The sequence below is a fragment of the Harmonia axyridis genome, chromosome X, assembly GCF_914767665.1.
Source record: "Harmonia axyridis chromosome X, icHarAxyr1.1, whole genome shotgun sequence".
Taxonomy (NCBI): Eukaryota; Metazoa; Arthropoda; class Insecta; order Coleoptera; family Coccinellidae; genus Harmonia; species Harmonia axyridis.
This window is the reverse complement of record NC_059508.1, coordinates 13,972,336-13,999,792: the sequence shown is the minus strand read 5'-3', so window position 1 is coordinate 13,999,792 and position 27,457 is coordinate 13,972,336. Positions and strand designations below refer to the sequence as shown.

The 27,457-nt window shown below is 32.8% G+C and overlaps 2 protein-coding genes, 1 long non-coding RNA gene and 1 other non-coding gene across 4 annotated transcripts; 3 read left to right on the top strand and 1 right to left on the bottom strand.

Moving 5' to 3' along the window:
* Positions 1–19,208: 19,208 nt before the first annotated feature.
* On the top strand, positions 19,209–19,280 carry Trnae-uuc. The gene has a single exon. It is a non-coding gene; the product is annotated as a tRNA-Glu (tRNA).
* A 1,797-nt stretch (positions 19,281–21,077) lies between these two features.
* LOC123686119 lies at positions 21,078–22,814 on the top strand. The gene is made up of 2 exons (XR_006748405.1): positions 21,078–21,552; positions 22,435–22,814. It is a non-coding gene; the product is annotated as an uncharacterized LOC123686119 (long non-coding RNA).
* Positions 22,807–24,105, bottom strand: LOC123686118 (peflin-like). Its single transcript, XM_045626101.1, has 3 exons — positions 23,945–24,105; positions 23,442–23,859; positions 22,807–23,380 (listed from the first exon to the last, which is right to left on the bottom strand). The coding sequence occupies exons 1-3, from the start codon at positions 23,948–23,950 to the stop codon at positions 23,154–23,156; spliced, it is 651 nt and encodes a 216-aa protein (XP_045482057.1). The 5' UTR covers positions 23,951–24,105; the 3' UTR covers positions 22,807–23,153.
* Positions 24,106–24,191: 86 nt separating this feature from the next.
* On the top strand, positions 24,192–27,160 carry LOC123686305 (tyrosine-protein kinase transmembrane receptor Ror2). Its single transcript, XM_045626356.1, has 6 exons — positions 24,192–24,701; positions 24,792–25,059; positions 25,121–25,592; positions 25,650–25,985; positions 26,044–26,296; positions 26,688–27,160. The coding sequence occupies exons 1-6, from the start codon at positions 24,474–24,476 to the stop codon at positions 27,039–27,041; spliced, it is 1,911 nt and encodes a 636-aa protein (XP_045482312.1). The 5' UTR covers positions 24,192–24,473; the 3' UTR covers positions 27,042–27,160.
* Positions 27,161–27,457: the final 297 nt, after the last annotated feature.

The following is a 27,457-nucleotide window of genomic DNA, read 5'->3' as shown; positions in this document are numbered from 1 at the left end:
AGAAACTGCAGATATTCCTATAAAATGCGGATATTCCTTAGTTTTGGTTAAACCCAAAAGAGAAGAGAAAAGACCTTATTTCTAGTTTTAATTGAAGAATCACCTCCTGAATTTTTTTCATCTTTTCCAAACACACTGTATACGAATTATGTATGACCGGATATTCTATGTTTTTCTCAACAATAAATAACTAATTCAAAAATGAGAATAAACTAATGAAGTTTGCTAATTTTCATGCTACTTTAACCTATCGATAGATTCAGAAATTGAATTATAAAAAATCAGCAATAAAAGGTATTCGAATAAATTCTTTTCTGATAAAAACTCAATGAGACCCAAATCATATTTTCCAAACGATCATAAAAATTTATTACATAAATCGGTTTAAAAGTATTTTTGAGCCGATAGAGACAGAAGCTCTTCGTATCGTGCGGATATTAAAAACATCAAGAAATTATTACAAACAAAAATCATAAAAGGTTAAAAAAATAAATGGATGTCTTCAATCTCACCTACGGTACCATCACTCTCCAGACCCTGAAAATAAATCAATATTTTAGTAAAACCAATATACAGCAGGAATAATATTTGTTAAATAATATAATAGAAAAAATATGATCCAACAGAATTGAGCGGTTTCGAAGAAATGACTGACATAAAGGGAATTTTTGTGGTCTAAAAGGGCGCAATTAGTGCATGAATTTCGAGTGCTCAAAAGCTCCTAACTTCACGTCATTGATTTTTTTCTATATGACTCTGACAAACTGATATGACAGTTCACGCAGATAACACAAAGCTTGAAATGATTATTCTATGTTGTGTTGAAAGCAAATAAACTTCATTATTATTATTGTTATAATATGTATACAGGTCTCATTCAAAAGTGTCCTGCACCCTCAATAATACAATAACGAATCAGAATTAGTGAAAATTGATTCTTGTTGACGGGGGAGATGATCTGGGATACAAAACTTGTTTCTACTAGAAACCCCCTGGAGAGGGTTGCAACCTCATCAGGAATTTGAGTAGAGAAAGTGGTAGTTTTGTAGCACAAATGTATGCATTCAATTTTCATTCAAATTTGTATGAACCTGCAGTTTGTGTTCTATAAATTGAATATTCACAAAGTTAGAGGGTGTTTTTTATGGAATTATGGTATAGTATATCCAAAGTCACTTGAACTAGTCTATAAAAACGCTTCGCAAGAGATAATTGCAAAACAGTCATAAACCATAGGCGCACACTTTTCAAACCCTTGAGTTGAAAATAATATTTTTGCGTATGTATGGGACTCAGATTTCGATTATTTCAGAAGTGACGTAAGTAGCTTTCGCTGTTACATCAAAAATTATACTATGTCATTCTACGGTGTTATAATTTGATTATTCTTTATTCTCGACCTGTAATATACTATCAAGGAACGTTATCAACGATGATGAACTGATCGTTGCATTGAATTATAAGAGCACGATGTTTGAGATTCGGAAATGTTCTGTCTGAAGATAAGACAAACTAGGGTAGAATAGGTGCATGACCTTGAGGTCCTGAGTGACATCAAGTCACTCGAAAAGTTTTTTGAAAAAAACCTTTATTTTTTATTCATTCAGTAAATTTTACGTAGGTATAAAGAGTGAGGGGTCTCAAGCAAATCCTATACTCAAAGAGTTATCGAGAAAAAACTTGAACTAAGGAAAACTGCAATTTCTCATTGAATAGAGTAGTCTATGATTTCAGAAAACATAAAAAGAAATTAAAAAGTCGAAATTTCATGAATTGTAATAAATTATTCTTTAAGATGGTTGAAAATCCATAAACCAATAAAATTTTCAATTACGAATAATTAATGACATTTCATGAAATGTCAAATTTAGTTATCCAAATTTCGATTTTAGTTTCTATGTTTTCCGGAAGTCATAGACCGAGTCATAGACTACTCCACTCAGTTAGAAATTGTAGTATTTCTAGTATTAAATTTTTCGTATTCAGAATCAGAATAAATATTCAAAGATATATGTAACCTATTATCAAAACTGTCCTGACTGAAGGCAGGAAATGGTGAAATATTTCTATTTTATATAAAATACTTGATTGATTTTCCGATCTGGCTACGTAGTTGCTAATTTGATGTACTAAGAGCCTCAACATCATATGCCTATTCTACATGATTTCTCAAACCAGTAATAACATTGCTAAAATCAGAAAATGTAATGAAAATTTTGTTGGTTAATCTCATTTTAATCAATTCTTCCTTCAGTGGAATGAAGATATTTAGGATGCGAAATCATTTTCTTCAGAACCCGTCATATATCAATTCTGACTTTGAAAGTAAACGGAGGAATATATTTGATTGTGAAATATTCATCTTTTTTTACATGAGCCATAGAATTGTGCTGAACATCATAGTCGAAATCATTAAAAGCATCAGTCACACAACGAACTAAAACTACGTAAAAATGCATTTCAATGATACCCCTATGGACCACACTGGTCTATGCGAATTATTAGAAAGTAATTAAGAAGTGACAGATGCAGCCAATGAGTGTAACCAAAAACGCTCTCTAAGTGGAAAGGGGAATACGAGGGAAAATATTCAGCCAATAAGATCAATCTAATCGGGACATTCTTGTTTCCAAGACGATTTGCTAAATACCGGGATTTATTTGAGAGTATTGATAGTAATATTTTCATAAATTCCAAAGGAATTTCTAAAAACTTGGACAACCCTTGTATGATTGAAATATTCAGGCTGCCTCCAAGTGACTTTGGATATACTATACCGATAAAACTAAATGAAACAGAGATGTTCAAATTGATGGGATAATTTCTATTGAAAAAAATATATTTTTAACAAACACTATTATTCACCACAAATTCTCAAAGTTCTCACCATTATTGTTGACACCCTGTATATTGATATTTTGCGTATAGGTATATTGTAATATACCTATAGGTACGCAAAATATCAATCCGGAATCTGTAATTTCGGAAACATTGGGTACTTCTTCTCCAATATTCTTGAGTTTTTCATGGTTTTGGTTGGGAGAACAAGAAATTTCATTCTATATTTTCTTCATTGAAAATGCCAATTTGTGGGTATGAGAGAGATATAAAGCAAGAAATAAATTATGTGGGCGTGATTATGGTGGGACAGTACCCACCTATAGATAATATATCAGAGAAGAGAGATACAAAAGGATACATATGTACAAAATTAATTCGATAATGTGATTCGATTCAATAAGGTGTTAAATTGATGAAGGAAAATGGCCGAAACTGGAGAAATAAAATCTAAAATCTATATCGCACTCAAGGGCGTAGAAATGGGGGAGGCTACTGGGGGTAATTACCCCCCAAGATTTTCAAAATATAACATTTTAGAAATATCGCAAAACACGAAGAACGAAAATTTCTCTATAAAATGAACCAATAATAATCATTTTACTTTCCTATGAATCGACACTTCCGATTTTTTACTGCAGTAAAAATCGGACCCCTCTACAATTTATGAGTTTATTATCGCTTTCAAGATGAGTACTTTTATTGCACTACGAGCTCGTCTTTTCCGTTTTCTCGACATCGCCCTTAATTTGCCATCTGTGATTTTTGCATTCGTCATCGGTACCTTACCCCTTGCTTTCGGTTTTTTGTATTTTCTCGTCACAAAATATCAATATGTAGTTATCAAAGAACTGAACTGAGTAATTCGCATCGAAAAATTGTCTGGGCTGTGTTGTAGAATTTATTGTGTTTCATTCAAATTGCAATTTATTTGTGAAGACATTGGAGGTACAAATGAAAATTACAGATTTCTCGGATCATTTCAAGAAAAAAAGTCCTATAACACAACAGCTATTAAAGTTCAAGTTTTTCTCCCATAGCACCTTCCCTCCAAAAGATAGGCATAGATATTTCAATTTGAAGTTTTCATCATGTGATATACTAATTTTAAATGCAAATCTACAGGCTGGATTTTTTCTGGAAGGGTGCCCGCTTCTTTCTTCCAGAATTATTTGTGAACCACTGGTAGTTTAGAAAAATTTAAAAAGAAACTCTGGTTCAGTAGGTACTAAACTCTTTGGATTGTTGTTGTTTTATGGTATAGTATATTCAAACTCACTTGTACTAGTCCATGAAAACGCTTGGCCAGATGTCCTTTCAAGTACCTACCTATACATACCGCGATCCGCTAAATACTGGGGTTTATTTGAAAGTATAAGCATTAAATTCACAGGCCCAAAAGGAATTTCTGGAAACTTGGACAACCCTTGTATAATCGAATGGCTTTCTCCAAGTGACTTTGGATATACAGGGTGATTCACCAGGACGGCCTATTGGACGTTTATGGAAAACTAATCATAATTTTGAGCTGAAAATTTGCATATCGGGGTTTGAGACAATGATCTTTCTCCCTAAAATATTTTCAGATCTCTACAACTTCCGGTTATACCGGAAACAGACTACTACTTCCTTATTTCAAATGGCACACCCAGTATATTATTGCATCATTAGATAGCTTTTTTGATGGAAACTTCGGCAATATGCCATACCTTAGGAAAAACTTAACGGTTCATGGGATTCTCATGAAAAAAATGGTGGCGATGAGGACTCACATTTTTTTCAATATTAGGTACCGCAGAAAGACCTTTTTTAAAAAATTTTTTTTCTTTTTCGATTCCGCAAATACGTAGTATTATAAGATTGTTTTCGGCTTGGACCAAGAATGTAAAGGGTGTTTAAAAGAGGATCATGAACTCGGACAATTCAAATTCATCAAAACTCAAGATTTTCAAATTAAAATCTATATTTTTTAGTATTTCAGTCGATTCTACGTACGAAATTAGTGGGGGTTACTTAAGCAAACCCTATACCTAAAATGAATACTCAAGACTTATCGTGAAAGAACTTCAAATGAGGAAAAACCGCTATTTACAACTGTGTTAATAACTGTCTGTTACTTCTGGAAAACACAGAAAGAAACTGATATTCGATGTTTGGATAACTAAATTTTACATTTCATGAATGTTAATTAATTTTTCGTTGGGATTGTTGAGAAATCCATAAACCAATACAATTTTCAATTACGAATAATTCATTACAATTCTTGATATGTCAAATTTAGTTATGAAAACATCGAATTTTAGTTTCTTTTTGTGTTTTTCGGAAATCGCAGACTACTCCACACAGTTATAAATAGCGGTTTTTCCTCATTTGAAGTTCTTCTTCGATAACTCTTAAAGTATTCATTTTAGGTATAGCGTTTGCTCAAGTAACCTCCACTATTTTTGGACGTAGTATCGACTGAAATAATTAAAAATATAGGTTTTAATTTGAAAATCTTGAGTTTTGATGAATTTGAGTTGTCCAAGTTCATGTTCCTCTTATAAACACCCTGTACATAATACTGCGTATTTGCGGAATCGAAAAAGAAAAAAAATTTTTTGGAAAAAGCTCTTTCTGCGGTAATATTGAAAAAACTGTGAGTCCTCATCGCCACCATTTTTTTCATAAGAATCCCAATAACTCATGAACCGTTAAGTTTTTCCTAAGGTATGGCATATTGCCTAAATTTCCATCAAAAAAGCTATCTAATGATGCAATAATATACTGGATATACCATTTGAAATAAGGAAGTAGTAGTCTGTTTCCAATATAACCGGAAGTTGTAGAGATCTGAAAATATTTTAGGGAGAAAGATCATTGTCTCAAACCCCGATATGCAAATTTTCAGCTCAAAATTATTATTAGTTTTCCATAAACGTCTAATAGGCCATCCCGGTGAATCACCCTGTATAATATCTGCAATCGATTTCGAGAAAAAAATTCAAACAGCTCTCTATAGTACTTAATTCTCAGGAAAATCCAAATTATTATAAAGATCCAGTAAGCTTTGATGAATAAAATTAATTATAATTTTTGGTACTTATTTACTAAATCTGTAGGGAAGATTAATAAAGATTCTATAAACTGGTTAAGCATCACAAAAAAGTAGGACTACAAGAAACACCCTGTATCTCGCAAACAAAGGCTCATGTTTATGGGCCATTTTATTTCAAAAATTATCCAAGGAATCTCTCATTTTCGGTAATTTGGTTCAAACTTCGTTATCCAACCACTTTTTCTCACATTATAAATATGAGTTAACAATGTCATCAATTTTTTTTTTCTATTACCTCCCCCAAGTAAAAAAAAATCTATGCCCTTGATCGCATTTATCTTTCTAGCTCTAGAACACCATTGCTGAATTTCGAAGACATGAAAAAAATAGTTTACACGTTTACCCTCGCATTTACTTATACAATTAATACTTTTCACCGTTGGAAATTCATAGTTTAATATTTTTGTCACTTATCGAGATATACCTATTCAGAGTTGAGGTAAAACTCAGCCATAATGGCGTATATGAATCTAGTAAGCCGTTATTTGAAAACAGGTGCTTCAATATTACCGAAACCTATTCGAAGATAAATAAGAGACATTTTACAACTTTGAATTTTCTGAAAAATCCACAGTTCCCCATTAATTCATTAACACTATCATTGGATATTCGAATTCAGAAATGGGTTAATATGCAACTATGAAACTTACCATGAGGCGGCCACTTCTCCCTGTAGCACTCATTCTAATTCGAACAACAAACAAACCAACAAATTCCATCCACTGCTCATAACGAACTGAATCTAATTGGGCGCGAACATGATAGCCCACAAATCGCGCGTAACGAAGATGACCATAGAATGATAATGAATCAAAAATATGTTCTCAAATGTCTAGACGAATACATAAAGGACTTTTGTGAAAATTTGACTACTTGCATGTCGGAAGAATGTTTTTTTTTTCTAAATATAGGAAAAAAACAATTAATTTCAAAAAAGTTCTAATCGATTCGTTATCGATTGTAATCGAAGTTAAAGGGTAAATCAGGTAGAGATGACGCAATCTGATAATTCGCGATGTTGGTGCACGAGGCGCTAGTTGTCCAAGACGAATGCATGCAGTGCAAACGGTTTTTTCTTGACGTTCGAGCATAGTATATTCAAAACAAGTTGCAGAATGGGCTCCTATTCCAACCTAAATGCGAAATTCGAAAACGAGCGAGGAGGTTGGAATTGCCTTCTGCAACGAATATTAGACGATATTTTCTCTATTTCAGTCAAGATGTGTGAAATATCGTCGAAATTCAATGAAAAATTCTGATTATTCATCCTAGTGACTTTCGTATTGTATCTTGACAGTTGGTGTGACTTCTAGGAAAATTGACAGATTACGGAATTTGAATTTGAATTGTAAGTACGTTTCGAATTTTGAAATAATTTATAATTACGCATTGAATTCGTGAATTATGTCTGACGAAATCGATTCAACACCAACAGAATTAAGAGAAATTAAGAATAATGTCGCCAATTATTTCACTAAATCCAAATTATATTATCTTGACAATTGACGTGTGTTGAATTCTGATAGGATTGGAAGTCGGTGTAGACAACCACAAAACGAAAAATATAACTGAAAACAATGCTGTAATGAGTTCATTAAAGCACTGTTCTTAGAACTGTAATGAACTCATTACGATACTGAAATAGAGGAAAATCATTTTGAAAGTGAGATATAGGTACTTACAAGATATTTGGTGATATATGGTTGATAAGTAGTGTCCGAGAAGTTAGCACCCACTTTTTCGAAAATTAAAAGTTTTTTTTTGCATTCGTTAGTAACTATTTATAACACAAAAATTTTCGTTTGTACCTCAAGGATACTGGTAGAAAAACATCGCATTTTGCTGGGGTGCTAACTTTTTTTTTCAATTTTTTGCAAAAAAAATTCCGTTTGGAAGTCCATCGTTAGTAAATATTTGTAACACAAAAATTTTCCTTTGTACCTGAAAGATACTGGTAGAAAAACATCGCATTTCGCTGGGGTGCTAACTTTCTTTTTCAATTTTTTGCAAAAAAAAATTCAGTTTGAAAGTCCATCGTTAGTAAATATTTGTAACACAAAAATTTTCCTTTGTACCTGAAAGATACTGGTAGAAAAACATCACATTTCGCTGGGATGCTTACTTCACTATTTTTTTCGATTTTCTTGAAATTTCTCAAAAAAAAAATCAGTTTGAAAGTCCATACCAGTAACTGCTCATGCCGTTTATATTTTCACAAAAATTTTTGACTGAGATTTATTTTATATAGTTAGGCTATAGACAGAGTAACCCGGGAAGAATGCGACAAACAGATAATATAAATGATGGTCATCATGGAGGACTCGGTATCAAGATCGCCTGAGTGTTTTCTTTCGCTCAAAAAATTGTGCTACACTTATGTAAAGAAAGGTAGGTATTCCGTAGAAATTTCCACAAGAAATTATTCAAACACAAAAAAAATTGAAAAAAGTTAACCCAGCTTTGGTCTTTTTGAACGAGCATTGTTTTATACAGCGTGAGTCTTTGACTTGTACACATATTTCAACCGAGGATTCCTGACGTCAAAGGAAATACTTTTTTCCTATACCATTCTTTTTGATTCGCCTCGGTTGAAAAGATATGGGCTGTTGAAAATCCATAAAAAATGTAATCTTCAGGAGTTATCTCTCTATATATACCTATATGAAATGTGTATTTAAGGTATAATATATATATATATATATATATATATATATATATATATATATATATATATATATATATATATATATATATATATATATATATATATATATATATATATATATATATATATAATATATAATATTAAAAAAAAACAAACTTATATTTCAGAGACAATAGATCCGAGGAAATTGAAATTTTATAGATGTATATATTTAGATGTAAATACATTTGGTTACAAAATTATCACATCAATATACTTTTGAACTGCAGGAACTGTTAAGTTTGGAGAAATTATTTCATTGAAAATTCTTATATATACCTACATATACTTATAGGTTTCCCAACCTAGAATATTGATTATTCAGGTGTATATACCTAATAACAAAATTTTGTTTAAGGTACAAATAATATATGGATATCACTTGTAAATCTAACACAAAAGTTAGTGGATTTGTGAAGTAGGAATGAAAACAATAACAAACTAGGCCCGTTGCTACCCAAGGACATCGTAGTATTTTCCTATTGGTCGTTCACGTCGACGTGAATCTGGAAATTCGTCGGGAAATTTCCCAAACTTTATCCGTTCATTCCCAGGTAATCCCGAAAAATCGGGAAACGGGAATATCCGCGGGAGTTAATTCGACATTTTCTCTTTCTTCCCGTACTTTTAGTTTTTCTCGTATCTCTCCCAGAGCCGAGAACACTCGACCGCAAAATCGGTCCAAAATCGTTCGATTTTCGGTGGGAGGAGCGCTTACGAGTTTAATATAGTATACATGGCCAAACTACTGAAGCGCCACCTGTAGCTCATCAATAGTGTGGCAATAACGCAACCTAGAGCCACAGACTAAGTAAGACTAGTAATCTGTGCTAGAGCGCTTCAATAGTTTGCCCATGATTGTATGTTCTGTGATCTAACATCTAACCTAAATTCACCCAATAGGTACTTATTCGAATTTCAATCAGCGATGTAAACAAAGTTATTGTATTGTGAAACTGTTGCTCACCTATTATTTATTGAAAAATAACAAGAACCAACCAAAGTATCGACTTTTATGTATCTAATAGAGTAAGTATCCCATCAAATCAATTGATATGCATTTGTCAAGGAAGATCATCTGTTTGGGAGAAAAGAAAAACGATTTCTCTCAATAAATAGTAGAAGCCTTGATGGAAACCAATGATATGAAACTTTTTTGAACGCTCGTTTCCTGAACAGAGTGTTATGGATATATATAATTTCGTCACAATGTCTTTATTTTTCGGGTTTCGAGCCATGTATATTGTGTCAATTCGAACAGAATGTCGAAAAAAAATTATCTAATATTTGCCTATAACAACAGAGCGGTTTAGGTTGAACTTTAGTTTCTGAATGTAAAATAATCACCCGAATTTATGGAGGTTTTATCATCAGGATACTCCATCCAGAAAAATTATTGTCAGTTTATTTTTTATCAGGGTTCACCTATTCTTCTGGTTATTTTTTTGTACAGGACGTTCCCCCTGAATCCACGCTTGGTACTAAAACATTTGTTAATGGAAACGTAGATGTTAATTTTTCAAACCTCTTACATTTTATAAAGATCATTAATGATGAACAGTGGCTTTATTGTTTCAGTTTCATGTTTTTGTAATCCCATTCTTCCATATTGTTTTGAATTCCAGGCTTCTCCGATATTTCAAGATATTTATTATTGTAAAAGAACAAGTTTTCGAATCCAAAGTTTGGAGGGTCTTTAGCGTTATATATATTTCAATATTCTGACTATTTTATAATGTCTAGATCTCTACGAGAAATCAATTTTTAGCCTAATTTTCACGAACTTGATTTGAATGATGAATTGAGAATTAAACAAATAATTTCAGTTTGAATATTTATATGGATATTTGCAATTGCATTTGAATGTAATAGGTATGTAGTTTTGCAAAAATTTTGTTTCGTTGAACATGAAAAAATAGTTTCCAGTAAAGAGCAAATAATTTCGAAATACGACCCAATTGACTATCAATTTTCAATTGGGGGAGGGGGGGGTGCAAGACGAAGAACGAAATTGATGATCTACCTGACGAACTTCTGTTTCGGTTACCCCCCAAAGAAAAATACTATCTACGCCCTTAGTAAGATATAATATAATATACAACCTACCTATTCGAGAATATTTCGAATCTACTATTATTTTGTCTGGTATTTCTTGGGAACAATGTAATATACAGGAATTAAATTAAATTGACCCTAAGTATTTATAAATTCATAAAATCTCGAATAACTCTTGAATTATTGAATTTGGGAGCATAATCATGTTTGGACACTACCCTTATTTTCCTCCATAGAATCCAACGCAATCATAAAAATATAGGGTTCTAATTTGAAATTCGAAAGTTATGATCAAATTTTGTTCACAATTTTTGGCACAATATTTGAAACACCCTGTGATGATATTTCTCAAGTTCAAGATATGCACGATATTCCTACATCATTCTAGTTCGAGAAAATGAATCGAGTATATGCATAGTATATTCACAGTAAAAATAATTTACGTAATTGTGACTAAGGAAATTCTCGTTTTTTCTTAATATTTTGAAAACTATAAGGACTAACGCAATAATTTTAGGAAGAAGTAATTGGGAATGAAAAGCTTGATAATATCTGAGACTTAAATTAAAAAAAAAATTTTGTTCATTTCTTATACAGGGTGTTTCAAGTTCGACGGCCTATTAGACGTTTCTGGAGAACGGGGCCGATTTGAAATCTGAAAATTCGGAATATGACATTGTTCCTGATGCTCTATTCAGCTAAAATATTTTCGAAGCTCCGGCACTTCCGGTTATACAAAAATTGAAAAAAATGTTTTAAAAAAAAAACTTTTTTTTCATTTTATGTCTTAGATATTATCAAGATATCCATTTTCAATCACTCTTTTCTAAAATTATTGCCTTAGAACTCATAGCTTTCAAAATATCAAGGAAAAACCGAAAAAAAGAGAGAATTTCCATAGTCACTATTACGTGAATTATTTTTACTGTGAATATCCTATGGGTATACTAAATTCACTTTCTTAAACTAGAATGATGTAGGAATATCCTGCATATCTTGAATTTGAAAAATATCACCACAGGGTGTTTCAAATATTGTGCCAAAAATTATGAACAAAATTTGATCATAACTTTCGATTTTCAAATTAGAACCCTATTTTTTTCTGATTTCGTTGGATTATACGGTGAAAAATAAAAATATTTTAGTTGAATAGAGCATCATGAACAATGTCATATTTCGAATTTTCAGATTTCAAATAGGCCCCGTTCTCCAAAAGCGTCTAATAGGCAGTCGAACTTGAAACACCCTGTATAACTACAACTGAACTAAACTCCAACTTCACGATAAGCATTAACCGACTTTCTTAGATATTGTCGAGTTTTAGGTTATTTCTATTGGTTAGGTTGGCGCATGCATGCATTGGACAAATCGGCTATCGCCGCGCATAGAAAATGGCGGATTAAAAATGGCGACCTATTCGGAGAAAATCAATTATAATCTGGACCATATAAACTATATTTCTATCGGAATACATTTTAAATTATGTTTACATAATCCCTATATATATATATATATATATATATATATATTAGGTACTCACCCGTATCCCATACCTAGTGCACAAATTTGCCTAGCCTACATACTTCTATACCTCGTCAAAAATCTATCTCGCTTACAAACATAGGTACATTGTCTATAAATCTATCTTCCATATAATACATACATCTCTACCTTTCCTATAAATAAATCTATTTTGCCTATATATATATATATATATATATATATATATATATATATATATATATATATACACCCTGTCTACGTACCTATCTTGTCAACTTATCTACCTTGCCCACATCTCTAGCTACATCTCTAACTTGCCTACATCTTTTCCTTGCTCATAAATCTAATTTGCCTATAAATCTACATTGCCTTTAAATCTTTTTTGCCTATATAAATCAACCTTGCCAACATCTCTAACCAACTCTGCCAAGATTCCTGCATTGAGTATGACTGCGCATTTCTACGTTGACTAATTTTCTATTGTCTATACCTATAGATCTATGTTGCCTATAGGTATAGATCTATGTTGCCTATAGGTATCTATCTTGCCTAGATATGTAAATCTACCTTACCGGTGTAGGTAGGTACCTATACCTTATACTTACCTCTCCACCGTCAACCGTGCCCATCACATATCTACTTACTAATTGTCTATTGTCTATATTTGTCCTTGTCTATACCTGAAGCCTACGCGCGTAGCAACTAGCAAGTCGTTTCAGAGTCACGCTGAACGTCGTGAGGTACAGTCATGCCCAACCACAACTTCAATCACACGACCAGTATCAATATCGCGATTCTTTGTTGCGTTGACTGTCCCCGTCAGCGCGTGCGTTTTACGTAACACAGTAACGATAACTGAGCTCGGTAGCGCGTCGGCGCGGCGTGGTCAGCCGCGCAGACGCGTTGCGCGTACGAGCTCGATGCCTCAGCGCTGAGCCGTCGGCGTTATTCTAAAACGCTTTATAAGTCAACCGTGCCCATCATAATATCTACTTAGTTACTACTACCTACTTATAAATCTGTCTTGCCTATAAAATATAAATCAACCTTAGATACGTACGTACATCGCTTTAAGGTAAATGTCCCAATTATCGACACAATAGCGGGCTAGTGAGAATGACAAAGAGTTTTCTAATATACAAAGTCAATTTTTATGTAGTTGCAATATACATTTTCCCATTCTTTGAACCTTCAGTTTCAATATACAGAAAAAAAAAGAATCATGATATAGTAGAAATAATTTAAATTAAATAAATAAAACACAACGCATCAGATGTCCAAATGATCGACAACTGAATAATATGAATAACCAATCATCGACATGTATACGTGATATGTTTATATTTATTTAAATTCAATCTATAATAAAAACAGGAAGGTAAATATAAATTCTTAAATAAACTTGAAGAACAAAAAAAGGCTTTGGCACACAATCAATTTTCAGGAATTATTTTCTCCATTTCAGGTACTTATTCCTCGTTTATGCAATTTTTTTCGGTTCCGCAATGATACATACGATTAGTTTATATCCTAAAATATCATCGACATTTGGCCTTATCCTGTTCTAACTACGCCTCGCCATAGATTTTATAGTATATGATTTTTAGGAGATGTCTATACAGGGTGTTTCCTGAACATGCGGCAAAAATTCAGGGGGTTGTTCCTTGGACTATTCTAAGAATATTTTGTCCTTTGATGATTTCTGAAAAACCTATTTGTTTCGAAGATATAGGGGAAACAAAATTTCAGATAATAACATTTTATTATGAAAAATTACATGAAAATTCAACTCAACCTACAAAAACTGTTGAAAATGACCACCTCTAGCCAGCATACAAGCATCCAATCTTCTCCTCATTGACTGCCGAACCCTTTCAAAAACACCAGGATCATTTCTTATTAAGTTACACCCAGCAATGATCCGATTTCGCAAGTCTTCCACATTTTCTACTGGAGTGGTATAAACTAATGATTTTAGATGGCCCCATAGGAAATAATCTAAGGGGTTTAGTAATTGGAATGTTGTTAAACAAATTTAAAAATAAATTGTACCTACTTAGTAAACACAGTGCGAAACGCATTTTTATTCAAACTATTATTGATTTTAAAAATATGAAAAATGTTGTTCGCCCTGTATCTTCGAAACAAAGAGGTTTTTCAAAAATCATCCAAGGACAAAACATGCTTAAAATAGTCCAAGGAACAACCCCCTGAATTTTTGCCGCATGTTTAGGAAACACCCTGTATAACTAAACAGAAACGATCACCATAGTCATCTTTATCATATTGGTCAGTTTCCGAAACAAAAAATTATTTTCTTTCTCAATTTCTCCCTTATTTCTAGTTTTCTGTGTATTTTTAGTTTTTTTTTTTGGTAATTTTCTCTCGTCTTCTTGATTCATTGTGATTACGAAAACGGAAAAAAATCATGATATCAACATACAGGGTGATTCAATATTCAAGAAAATAGAAAAGGTCTTAAATTTCCCTAGTCCGGATCTGATTTACTCGATTTAAAAAATATTGAAGGAAGGCGATAGTGAAGGGCGACAAAACTTCAAAAATTGAAATTATTCGGTGAATTTCTTGAAGAGTTATTGAACTTGAAAAATTTCACTCATAAGGGAATGCTTAGATATTGATCACCCTGTATGACCGTGCCAAGCCGAGATTTAGAATTTTCATAATGAATTCATTCTTTGTGGTTCCGAAAACGTAAAAAAATCATAATGTTCACGTACAGGGTGATCCAATATTCACGAAAATAGGAAAAGTCTGAAATTTTCCTAGTCCGGATCTAATTTACTCGAATTCAAAAATATTGAAGGAAGGCGACAGAAAAGGGTGAAAAAATTTCAAAATTTGAAATTATTCGGTCGATTAGTTGAAGAGTTATTCAACAGTGAAATTTCACTCATAAGATGAACATCACCCAATATATCCCAAACGAAGGCACTCAGGCGATTGAAACCTCTTGATACGGGTCCTCCTTGATGACTTTAATTCATGGTATGGTATTCGTTTGTCGCATTCTTCCCGGGACACCCTGTATGTACATTCTTTTTAACCAATGCTTTTCTACTGTATTTCAACCCATTTGTACATTTACGGATATAAATAGTTTTATATTTTCTATAAATTTATCATTTGTCGCTTTTTATTGTCACTAGCGAAATGATGAATCTATCATTTTCATTTGTATTAAGGAACACATTGTATTTTGACAACCCCATAGATTACAGTTTCAATGAATATTTTCATTAATTCTGTAGAAATAATTATCAAAACGAAATGATTGTATACACCTGTTAATTCATTGATGAAAACCAAAACTCTTTCCAGTCTTTGCTTTTTCTTTCCAGCAAGTTGTCTAAAAGCTGCTTTGGCAGTTATGAAAACCCGCAATAGATTAGGTGACAAATCCATAAGATGCCTCATGTGTTTTATAGATCCTGGATGGAAAATTATTGAATCAAATAGTGCTTGGAGACTTCTGAATACTAAGAAACCGTATTTTAATACTTTTCATTTTGTGATAACTTATAGTGATTTAATTTGTGTTTCCATTTTCAAATAGTTAATATTTTAAGTTCTTTTATACAATAAGTTTGATAAATGAAAGTGCTTTTAGCAAGGTTCCTTCTCATATCAACATTTTTTTTATTATGTGACGTTATACAATAAAACTGCTAAAAATCAAGTAGCTTGATAGAATTCAAATATTTGATGAATAAATAGTTAACCTGACTTGATTTCAAATCAAGTGTAGTAGCTTGAAAATCAAGTCAAGCCGTGAATATCTACTTTCATTATATATACTTATTATGAATAACAATTGACTTTTTCATGGAACTTTCGTACACTTTTGATTCAGTGTGTGAAACATTAATTTCTCCTCCAACTGTAGCATATGAAGTGCTGCAATTTCTCTCAAAATTATAAGATATCCCAATACTTAACTAAAAAGAGGAAAGGCTCATCAGAAAATCATGCAGTGTGTTCGTAAACAATATCATCTGTCAATAATTCACTACAGGTGTATTCATTTTGGGCATAATATGTATAGACAAAAAATGGAAACTATTCACTAGGCTATGCGATAAGCAAAAAATCAGGGCATGCCATTTGAAAAAATGGACTTATTGACATTTTTTATAGGTCATTTTAAAAAAAAATGGAAGTGTCTCTCCCTTTCGGACCACATGTAGAGTAATTCATAAATTTGGAGAAGACTTTTCGAGAATTCATTGAAAGATAAATCGTACGAGTAGATACAATTAGGTATCTCGACAGGTTTTCAATTTAGTTTAAACATTATAACCATCGAAGTTGGGAAAACCTTTACTTTCATACCTATAGTTATTTTTTTCATTTTGAACTATGAGAACTATTATGGAAATTATATAACCATTAGCCACTAATGAACATTCTCTCTCTCTCTTCTCTCTCAATAAGGAGAAACGCCTTCCAACAGTATTCAATTGTGCAGTGTGCTCAACTCACTGAATTGGGAAGGGAATTCCCCATAGGATTACTCTTGGACCGGTTTTATCGATCCAGCATGGCGGTCACCTATAGCAGAGCCACCAATGGAATGGAGTTATGGTTAACATCGGAAATACATAAAAGAAGGGGAAAATGAGAAGGACGTCTATCCTCTTGTTTATTTTGAAGGGAAGATAACGAATTTCTCATTTTGATGATTTTTATTACCTGAGTTGATTTGCAAAAACCTACAATTTTAGTAGCTTAAGTTATGAAATAGAATTAGGGAAAAAAATTACAACAGCTATGAAAACGCAAAAAAAATCGATGGATCGGTTTTCATACAATTTCTCGCAGAATTGACGTTTCACAATGGAAACAAATCAAAGAAATATAAAAAGGTATACCTATACCTAGTGTAAGCTTGGGCAAGTTGATAGGATTAATAAAAAAAAGTATGTGGTCTCCAAGGCTGCCTTTTAGGCATAATAACCTGCTAAGCAGATCTTGTGGCATACTATTTCTAACGTATAATTTTATTAATTTTAGTATTTCCCAAAACTTATTGGGATTCAACGGATGAAATAAATTTTTACTACATGTACTGAATATTACAAAATTCAATTAAAAGCTAGGCCAGCATTCATTTCATAATTTTTTTTGGTTTCACAGGAATACTCAAAAATTAGGAAAATCTCATCCCAGCACATCTGTATTTCGATTTTTCTTATGAAAATATGTGTAAAAATTGTGCTGCACTTATGGGAAGTTGTGCCCCTGACATTTCCGTAAAAAAAAAATTGAAGAAAGTTAGTCCTGCATTTTCGTTTTTCTTCGGCGAAAATTGCTTCAGATACTTTTGCTACATTTGTGCAGTTGTCTTGTTCTGGTCAGATTTTTATAAATAACTCTACTTTTTCTTCAAAGGATGGAAATCAGTTATGAGTAAATTGTTTGAAAATCTTACAGACATCAGTCAGCAGAAATATGTAGGTATATAGCCCAACTATACAGGGTGAGTCTTTGCTGGTACATATATTTGAACCGAAGTTTCCCGAGGTCGAAAGAAACACTTTTTTTCCTTACTATTTCTTCCGATTCGTTTTTTTTCTAACTAAGTATACCGGACTTTGATGGAATTTCATGTTCGGAAAAGATTCATCATGTCAGTAAAAACCATATTCATTTCCACCAATTCCATTCCATTTTCGAGATATAACTGAAAATAACAATTTTTTTATGGATTTTCAACAGCTCATATTTTTTCAACCGAGCCGATTCGGAAAAATGGTAAAGGAAAACAGTATTTCCTTTTGACGTCAGAAATTTTCGATTGAAATATGTGTACAAATTCAAGACATCAAAGTGTATAAAACAATTCTCGGTCAAAAAGACCAAAACTGGTTCAAATTCTTCTAATTTTTTTGTTTTTGATTAATTTCTTGTGGAAATTTCTACGGAATAGGTACCCACCTATGTAAAGGTGTAGCACAATTTTTTTATGTGAGTTTAGTTGACCCAGCACATTTGGATTTACGATTTTTTTTTTCGAAAATCACAAGGTGCTGGACCAACTTTCCACACAGTGTTGCTAGTGATTCTGATTTTTTTTATTTTCTGCATATGGGGGAGAAACTTCGATTCGTTTTTTTTCTCACTTAGTACACCGGACTTTGAGGCGATAGTAGAGTGACTTCGGTCGATTAGTTAAAGAGTTATTGAACTGTGAAATTTCACTTATGAGATTAACTGATTAACATCACCCTGTATATAGCAAATGGCGCTTTTGAAATGAGTCCTCCATGATGACCTCCATTTATGTATCCATTTGTCGCATTCTTCGCGGGATACCCTGCATATAGCCTAACCAAAAAAATATTCTGAGACAAAAACTTTTGTGAAAATATTAACGGCAAGAGAAAACGAAAAAGCTAGATTCCTTGGATGAAAAAAGTCCTATGAAAATTCAGCCACAAACGTTTTGCGATTGATCAACATGTTTAAAATTCGGAATGAGATTTAATTCGGTCATAAACAACAGGCAGGAATACCGACAAAGTTAATTCCCATCAAAAAGGAGCCGCATCTTAGTCATAAATATCTAGATTGACGCAGAAAGACATGTGCAGTCATCAGGGCTGGTCGGCATCCCTTTGTGCCGACGAAGAAAAAACATAAATTCTGAAATGTTATATTTTGGAACTTTTGGGGGTAATTATCCCCAGTACCAGTCAGTGGCGTACCCAAGGGGGGGGATAAGGGGGATATATCCCCCTCAGAAGGAATATCCATTATATGTAACAACCTTATTATGAGTAAGCAAAATTCTTTGGAAAACTTCTTCAAAAGAAGGAAAAATTGAAAAAATTTCTCTTTATCCCCCCCCAAGGATTATGTCTGGGTACGCCACTGGTACCAGTAATACCCTATTTCTATATAACATTCAGTTTTTTCATGAAGCGAGTTCAAAAATATTTTCTTCATTAAAATATTATTGATCAAGTAGAAAAACACCTTCAATAACTATCCGGTATGGTCTAGTGGCTAGGATACCTGGCTTTCACCCAGGAGGCTCGGGTTCGATTCCCGGTACCGGAATATTATTTTACATTTTACTCGCTCTTTACATGGGAGCAGATCATTAGCCTGATGTGTAAAAGATTGGATTCGACTCACTGATGACTAAGCGATAATTTTGACTGATTTCGATGTATATAAAACTCTTGAATGCAATATGTCAAATTTTTTTAATGTTATGTGAATAAATTTAAACTATTTTTCCACTTTGGAGAGATTCATTAATGGTCTAGAATAATTTAGTGTTATATTTAAATGAGATTATTTCAACTAAAACTTATTAAAGACGCTTTTTCGAAGAAGGATTTCAACATTATAAGTAAAAATTGATGCAACATTCATAATGCAGTTGCATAATGTTGCATAATAATAATGCATAAATTCCAAAGGAATTTCTGAAAACTTGGATAACCCCGGTATAATTGAAATATTCGGGCTTCCTCCAAGTGACTTTGGATATACTATACTAGAGTTGGACTTTGAATGCTCACGTTGCTCACAACTTTCAAATTGGAAAGGGGTGTGGGGTACATTTTACTTGGTGTCATAATTCTTACTAAATTAATAATAACTTGATCGATCACCCCATAGTTAAATTAATTTTAATCCATAGATTAGATTAATTAATTTTAAGGTGAAAACTTTTCGGCCAGCCCGCATTTTTCACATTTCGAAATTATCGTCGCATCCGAGAAAAGCGATCGCAGCGCCAAATTTTCAGTTCATTTTGTCCAACTTTTGCGGAAAAAGGCTGAACTAACGCAAGAATCACCTACTAAATTCAAACCTTGAAAATTTCATGGATCTAGACCTAGGAAATTTCTCGAATTTTTTTAAACTGGTTTTTTGTGGTGTATTTCGGTATTATTTAGGAATATGGGGACATGATGTTATTTTAATTGAATTGGATTATTTTCTTCAAAAATTGGAATATCTTAACTAGAGGGTTTCTCGAACAGACGAATCCTCCATTCCAATCCTATTATTAAAGTAGAAAAATTTATCCAAAAATTTGAAATTCTCTAGAATCAGACTCCAATTTTTGAGAGAGAACCATAATCACAATGAATGAAAATCATACTATTATTAATGGAATTCCATGAAGTCGTTAAATATGTATAAGGGAAATCCTATATAAACGAACTCCACCAGAAAAAAGCAGTTCAAAAAATTCAAGAAATTTCTGAGGTCTAGACCTATGAAATTTTCAAGGTTTGAATTTAGTAGGGGATTCTTGCGTTAGTTCAGCTTTTTTCCGCAAAAGTTGGAAAAAATGAACTGAAATTTTGGCGCTGCGATCGCTTGTTTTCGGATGCGACGAAAATTTCGAAATGTGAAAAATGTGGGATGGCCGAAAAGTTTTCATCTAAAAATAATATACGGGGGCCGACTAGTTATTTTTAATTTGGAAAGAATGATGATGATGAAGATGATGAGCATCCAAATATAACTTTTAATCCATATACAGGGACAGATCAAGTTATTTTTAATTTAGAAATGTGTATGACATATTAAAGGATGTTCCCCACTCCTATGAAAGTGGTGAATGAGCATCCAAAGATACTCACAAGTCCAGCGCAAGAGTCAAGAGAAATATTCCATATCAGAAAGCGTGAAGTATATCGATAATTATTATCATTGCATTGCAGCGGAATTCACCTCTTCAAAGTTGGAAATTTTCGCTATTTGAAGCTAAAAGTTCTAATGTAATGAGTAATATATAGCGCAGCGCTTGCTTTTATGCGGATATTTTGGTAACTAAATAAAATCATAGAAATATTCAACCATAGATTCTCACATATGTCCTGTCATGTGGAATTTCCAGTAATTTCTGATCGAAATCGAAAAAGAAAGAAAGAAAAGGCTGAAATGCTTCACAATTCAACATACCAGTATCACAAATAAGTTTTGGGAAGAAACTGATTGCATAATATGGGAATTCAGCTTGGAGATTTTTTAATGATATCAAATTTTGGAGCTTATTTGCAGTATAGGAACTATATAGTTCCTATACTGTGGTATTATTAGGAATTTTGATCCGATGAGTGTCAACCTTAATTCAAAGATTCCCATTCTATGAGAATAATTCCTAAATGGGAATATGAAATAATACATACCTACCTTGCTGGATTTATAAATTATTCAAAGAGCATATACTGAATTTTTGTACTTAAATTATTAGTGTTATATGAAAATGTTGAATTCAGCAAAAGAAAGGAATGTTATAAATTTCTACAAATTCCGAATACATTTGAGTGCCAGATATACAATTTCTAAAGCATTTCACTAAGGAGTGAGTAGTGAGATATAAGAGTCATTTATGCCAAATAACATATAACTACAAGTTGAGGTACTCAAATGGCCAAGTGAATGAAGTAGTTGTTATATCATTAATCAATCTATTATATTACTTACTGATTTTTGCGCATAGCATATTTGAAAAAAATAAATATGATTATATCTGTTATAAATTCAAATAAGTCAGATGTTGACTCTGAAAACTAACCATATAAGTTTGAAGCATTCATTCTTTGGGCTTTGAGTACATACGTGTAATCATATTTCTTCGTATGAGGGAAATCCACCACAAAACACCAGTTCAAACAAAATCGAGAAATGTCCTAGGTCTCCACCTAAAATTTTTGAGGCTTAGTTGGCGATTCTTGCGTTAGTTCGGCCTTTTTCCGCAAATTTTTTACAGAATGACCTGAAAAGAAATACATTCATGTACCAGACAATGAACATTTTACAAAAGAAATATCCATAAGTGTCATCTATGTATAGTACTTATCTACAGGCTGAAGAACTCGGGTCAAGAACCATTTGCAAACTCAAAGAAGACCAGTTATTATTATTAATTCATCCAGCAGAAATATAATATACCACTACAATGCATTCAATCAAGCTTATAGCACAAGGAAATTTTTTGTGGCAAGTTTTTTATTCGTCTATTGAAAAACTTTGTTGGGCAGACCACAAACGGCTGGAGATACTCAATTCTTTTTGCTTAATATATTCTTCATTACTCAATTATTAGAATCTATTCATCATTATCATTAAGAGTGAAAACTACAGATTTAGAAAGACATCCATGTACCAGATATACATTAATAAACATTTTTCAAATGAAATGTAATCTTCATAAGTGTCATCTATGTAAATTTTTGCATTCTAGTCATCAAACGGAGGCAGTTAGGGAATGGGACAAAAAAGGAAGCTTGTGTTCTGGCCGACAATCAATGGTCAAAGACAGGCCAAGTCACTTCTCTCTTACTCGACGAACTGGACTAAAAAAGTTCTCACTCAGGATTTCATCATGTCGTTTACAGTTGGAAGGTGTTGATCTATTCAATATTTTCCCCCTATAACAACCCAATGTTGCCAACCAGATTCATCATTATTTTGAAATTATTTCTCGCCAATAATTCTTTAGTAGCTACAATAATTGTTTGAACGATGCTGCCATATAATAATTCAGATCAACATTGCATGATCATTCATATGATAGTTCTCAAGTGGAAAGGAAATTATAAATAAAGCAACACTATTAGATAATACTCATTTTTATTGGCTACCAAAAACATTTCAATAAAATATAAAAGCTTCATAAAAATTCAACATACTTTCCAAAAGATTCCATCAAGAGTGTGAATAAATTACAAAAAGTAGTATGAGTTAATCTAATACATGTACATATTTTAAAGAATATTAATATGGTTGTCAGCTGTGAAAGTTGAAGGTATAAAAATTATAAACACCTATTACATCTAAATTTTGACAAATATGATGATCTCATATTAAATCGGTAATAATGAATTCATATCAGTATATATTATAAGATGAACACCGAACTTGCAGTATCACAACATTCACTGTTAAAAGATCGATTGCATCTCAGACTGAGCAACTTAAAGCAACATTCAGAAAATCCTCGAACTGAATTGTAATTTGACCCTGTTGATTTATATCTCTAGATCTGAACGCTTCAGTAAAGCGTTGAATCTGCACGCAAATTATGATAAATTGGTCAACAGTCATTCTGCTGTGTGTTTTAGGATCACTGCGAACAACTACAGACCTGATGAATTGAGGTGTGAAACGGAAACCCATCTGTTGAAAGGCTGAAATGAATTATTTAGCATAAGTTGCAATTAAAAATTCACTTTATAAGAGATTATTTACCTTGAGCTAATTCGGCTTCTTCGATATTTCCAGATTGATCTCTGTCATAGTTTCTAAAGACACTAAGCCATTGGTTAATGTATATGTAAAGTTGTGCAAATTCAGAGATATCTATAGTGCCACTTTTGTCTCTATCAAACATTCCAATCATTAGTCGACAAGCTGATTCAGCAAAGTTCTGCCCTTGAGCATTAACCAAAGCTGATTGCAGTTCCTGCCAGTTTATTTTTCCAGAGTGATCCCTATCTACAGCTTGAAACCACTGTTGAACCTGTGGACTTATGCCAGGTGGAGGGCTTGTTGTAGACCCATAAACTTGTGGGACTGCCGCATAAGTGAAAGGCTGCTCATTGGGAAGAGATGGGAATGTAGAGGCATCTGTAGCAGCTTGAACAGGAAAACCTCCTGACCCAGGATTCTGGAAAACATGTTATTAGTGTTTATACTGAAGATAAGATTTATTTGATTTATCTATTATACTGATTAAACAATGATATACTCACAAACATAGTTTCAATTGTACCGAAAATTGTTTATTATTGTTAGATTATATACAAAAAAATTAGTTTACAAAGAATAATGTAAAATTAATTACAGGACACTGAGTGTAGGTGGAATGTACTATTACAAAATGTTGTGTTCCTTTTATGACAGGAGTGAAGCAGTTGTCAGGAACATACCCCTCTATTGACCTTCAATGCTTCAATACCAATTTGGCCACAATAACAAAACAAAAACCTTCCACAGAGGACAGAGGTCTCTTTCTCAGTTGTCAAACACCCTAAATACCGTTTTTGCTTCATTAAGGTGGCGTTTACTTGATCTATTCGACAACCCTCAATTTGTTATTGTTTTTTGGTGTAATGTTTCCTTCTATTACACTATAATGAAAATTTTTGGGTTTATCCTCAATATGAAATCTGTTTCAATTAATCCTGCAAAGGTTGTTTCTGCAGAATGATTAAATAAGCAACTGTTTCCATTGATAAGGCAACTTTTAAAGACTTATCTTGAAAATTGGAATGTTCTCTAATGGATATTATGTATATTGCTTTCATTTTGATAGTAATAATAATTCAGTCTTCCTGTGAAAAATATGATGGTCATTGTGGCTTTTATTATGGAAAAATTTGTAAGAAATACATTGATGACCTTAAAATGGTCTATTACAACACCTCTATGTACAACGAAGAGATTACAGTTGGACTTTGGGATGAAATGATCATAACATTCAAGGAACCATGCCGTAGTGCGGCAGAGGTGAGGATTAAGGCTCATTTGAAAAATTTAATAAATATTGTTCTATACACCACACATAAAAAAACACTGCTCAATCTACTGTTATTTCAGGTCTTCATTTGTGCATATGCATTCCCGGAATGTGGTATTTCAGGACCACTTCCATTATGTTACGAAGACTGCATTGCTGTAAAGCAATTATTTTGTTACAAAGAGTGGGCTATTATCGAGGACAAAAAGGAGAAAGGGGTATTTTTCCAGTCCAGAGGACATTTCAGATTACCAGACTGCCAAAAATTGCCAAAGTATAAAGTGATCAACGATACCAAAACATGTGCTTATACAGGTCTTACTGAAATGAAGAAAAATGAAGTCACACGTGAGTGAATCGATTGAATTGAAACAGTGCTCAATTTTTTGCTTCTCCTTCATTTTTTCAGATGATTGTATTAAAGGAAGAGGTCGTTTTTATCAAGGAAAAGTTAATATAACGGAGAAAGGAGCTTTTTGCCAAAGATGGGATTCACAATTTCCCCATAATCATGATTCTCCACCAAATGTTTTTCCAGAAATGGAAAATGCTGAAAATTATTGCAGAAACGCAGGTGGTGAAGAAGTAAGGCCATGGTGTTACACTTCTAACCATTCACGGAGATGGGAATATTGTGATATTCCAAGATGTCCAAATTCTGGTCTTATTGAAAAAGAGGAGATAAGCATTACAATGGATGACCTAACACCAACAAAACTAATCTTAATATCTGTCGGTGGCTTGTTAGTTATACTTATTATAATGCTTATGGTTCTACTGTGCCATTGTATGCATAAACGGTTTCTTGGTTATAATCCAGCGGTGGCAACTGAAGTTGATATCGATCTTAATAAGTTGCCCAGCAACATGGCTTATCACAGGTCAGTGAATGAAAAACTCATTTCCCTTGACTTCTCTTTTATATTTTTGCTTTTCAGGCATGGGACTACCTTGAATCCTAAACTAGAAAGACTTGAATTTCCACGCAACGATATTATATACATAAGAGATCTGGGCCAAGGTGCTTTCGGAAGAGTATTCCAAGCTAAAGCACCTGGATTGGTTAATGGTGAAGACTTCACAATAGTAGCAGTGAAAATGTTGAAGGATGATGCATCTGAAGATATGCAAGATGATTTTGAAAAAGAAGCTTGCCTATTGGCTGAATTTGACCATCCAAATATAGTAAAGCTTCTTGGAGTTTGTGCTATGGGTAGACCTATGTGTTTATTATTCGAATATATGGGAAAAGGAGATCTGAATGAATTTTTGAGGTAAATTCAACTGGTATTTTGGTGTTATCCTTGATGCTGAATATTTTCTATATTTTAGGCAATGTTCCCCTTCCAAATACATGGTAAGAAATGCTGTGGATAGCGAATTTGAAAACAAAGAGGTATTCAAAGATAACCAACTATCACACCTAGACTTACTCAATGTTGCTCTACAAATAGCTTCTGGTATGGTGTACCTTTCTGATAGAAAATTTGTGCATCGTGATTTGGCAACTAGAAATTGTTTGATTAACGATAATATGGTTGTTAAAATTGCTGATTTTGGATTGTCTCAAAAAATTTACTTACAGGTGAATAGCTCTATTAGAATTTGAATTTCATTTTTTATTGTCAAATCATTTATGGACTCTTATCTCTCTTGAATTTTGCCTTTTTGCGCACTTGCTCGAAGAAAACTGCAGTTATTTTTTTATTTATCATATTTAAATCAATTCTGTGTGGCTAGGTGCCTCATACATGTATACATCTCAAGAGGGATGTGCTGAAGACTTTGATTATTTAAGAGTTGTTTTACCTTGGTTGAGTTTCGAAAATTTTGTAAAATTTGAGATCTCAGAATGCATTCTTTTATTTATGTTTTCATGACATATCACTTAGATCAATTGAGTAATTTAATCGATTCATGCGAAATTTGAACAAAAGATTCTCATAAAACTTCATCAATTTTATTTTTGGTTCCAGGATTACTATAAGGGCAGCGAAAGAGATGCAATCCCAGTGAGGTGGATGCCGTTAGAAAGTATTTTGTATAACAAGTACACACCTGAGTCTGATGTATGGGCATTCGGAGTATGTTTGTGGGAAATTTTCTCTTTTGCATTACAGCCTTATTTCGGAATGACACACGAAGAGGTAGTGAAATTCTTGAAGGCTGGAGAGGTTCTGTTGAGTCCTGAAAACACTCCTGCTCCAATTTACGATGTTATGAAGCAATGCTGGGCCCAAAAACCTTCCGAGAGACCCAGTTTCAGAGCTATACATCAGTCTTTGACTACCATTCACACAAACATGTTGTCCCAACCAATAATGACATAAAATATTTTTTTGTGATATATATTATATACATACCGTTTTTTATGTGAGTGAATGAAAGTATGGGTGAATTGTATTGATTTTTTTCTATATGTGACTGAATAAACTTCTAAAAATTCAAACAGTTTATTTTGTTTATGCTTTATAAATTTAATAATTCTCATTCTTTTGTGGATTAGTTGCTAGTTAGAATGGAAAATATTCTTTTTTCAGTAGGTAGTGCAAATTCAATTTTTTTACATTATGCTTAATTATACATATAATATTCTGAAACAAATTCTTTATTCTTCCACCAAACCAAACATTTTCCCGAATTCAATCTATTCACAACTAAATTCCATACATATATGCTGAGGCAGTGAAGTTTCATATAATTATCAGGAAAAAGCTCATTATTATCAAATAAGCTGATAATTCCA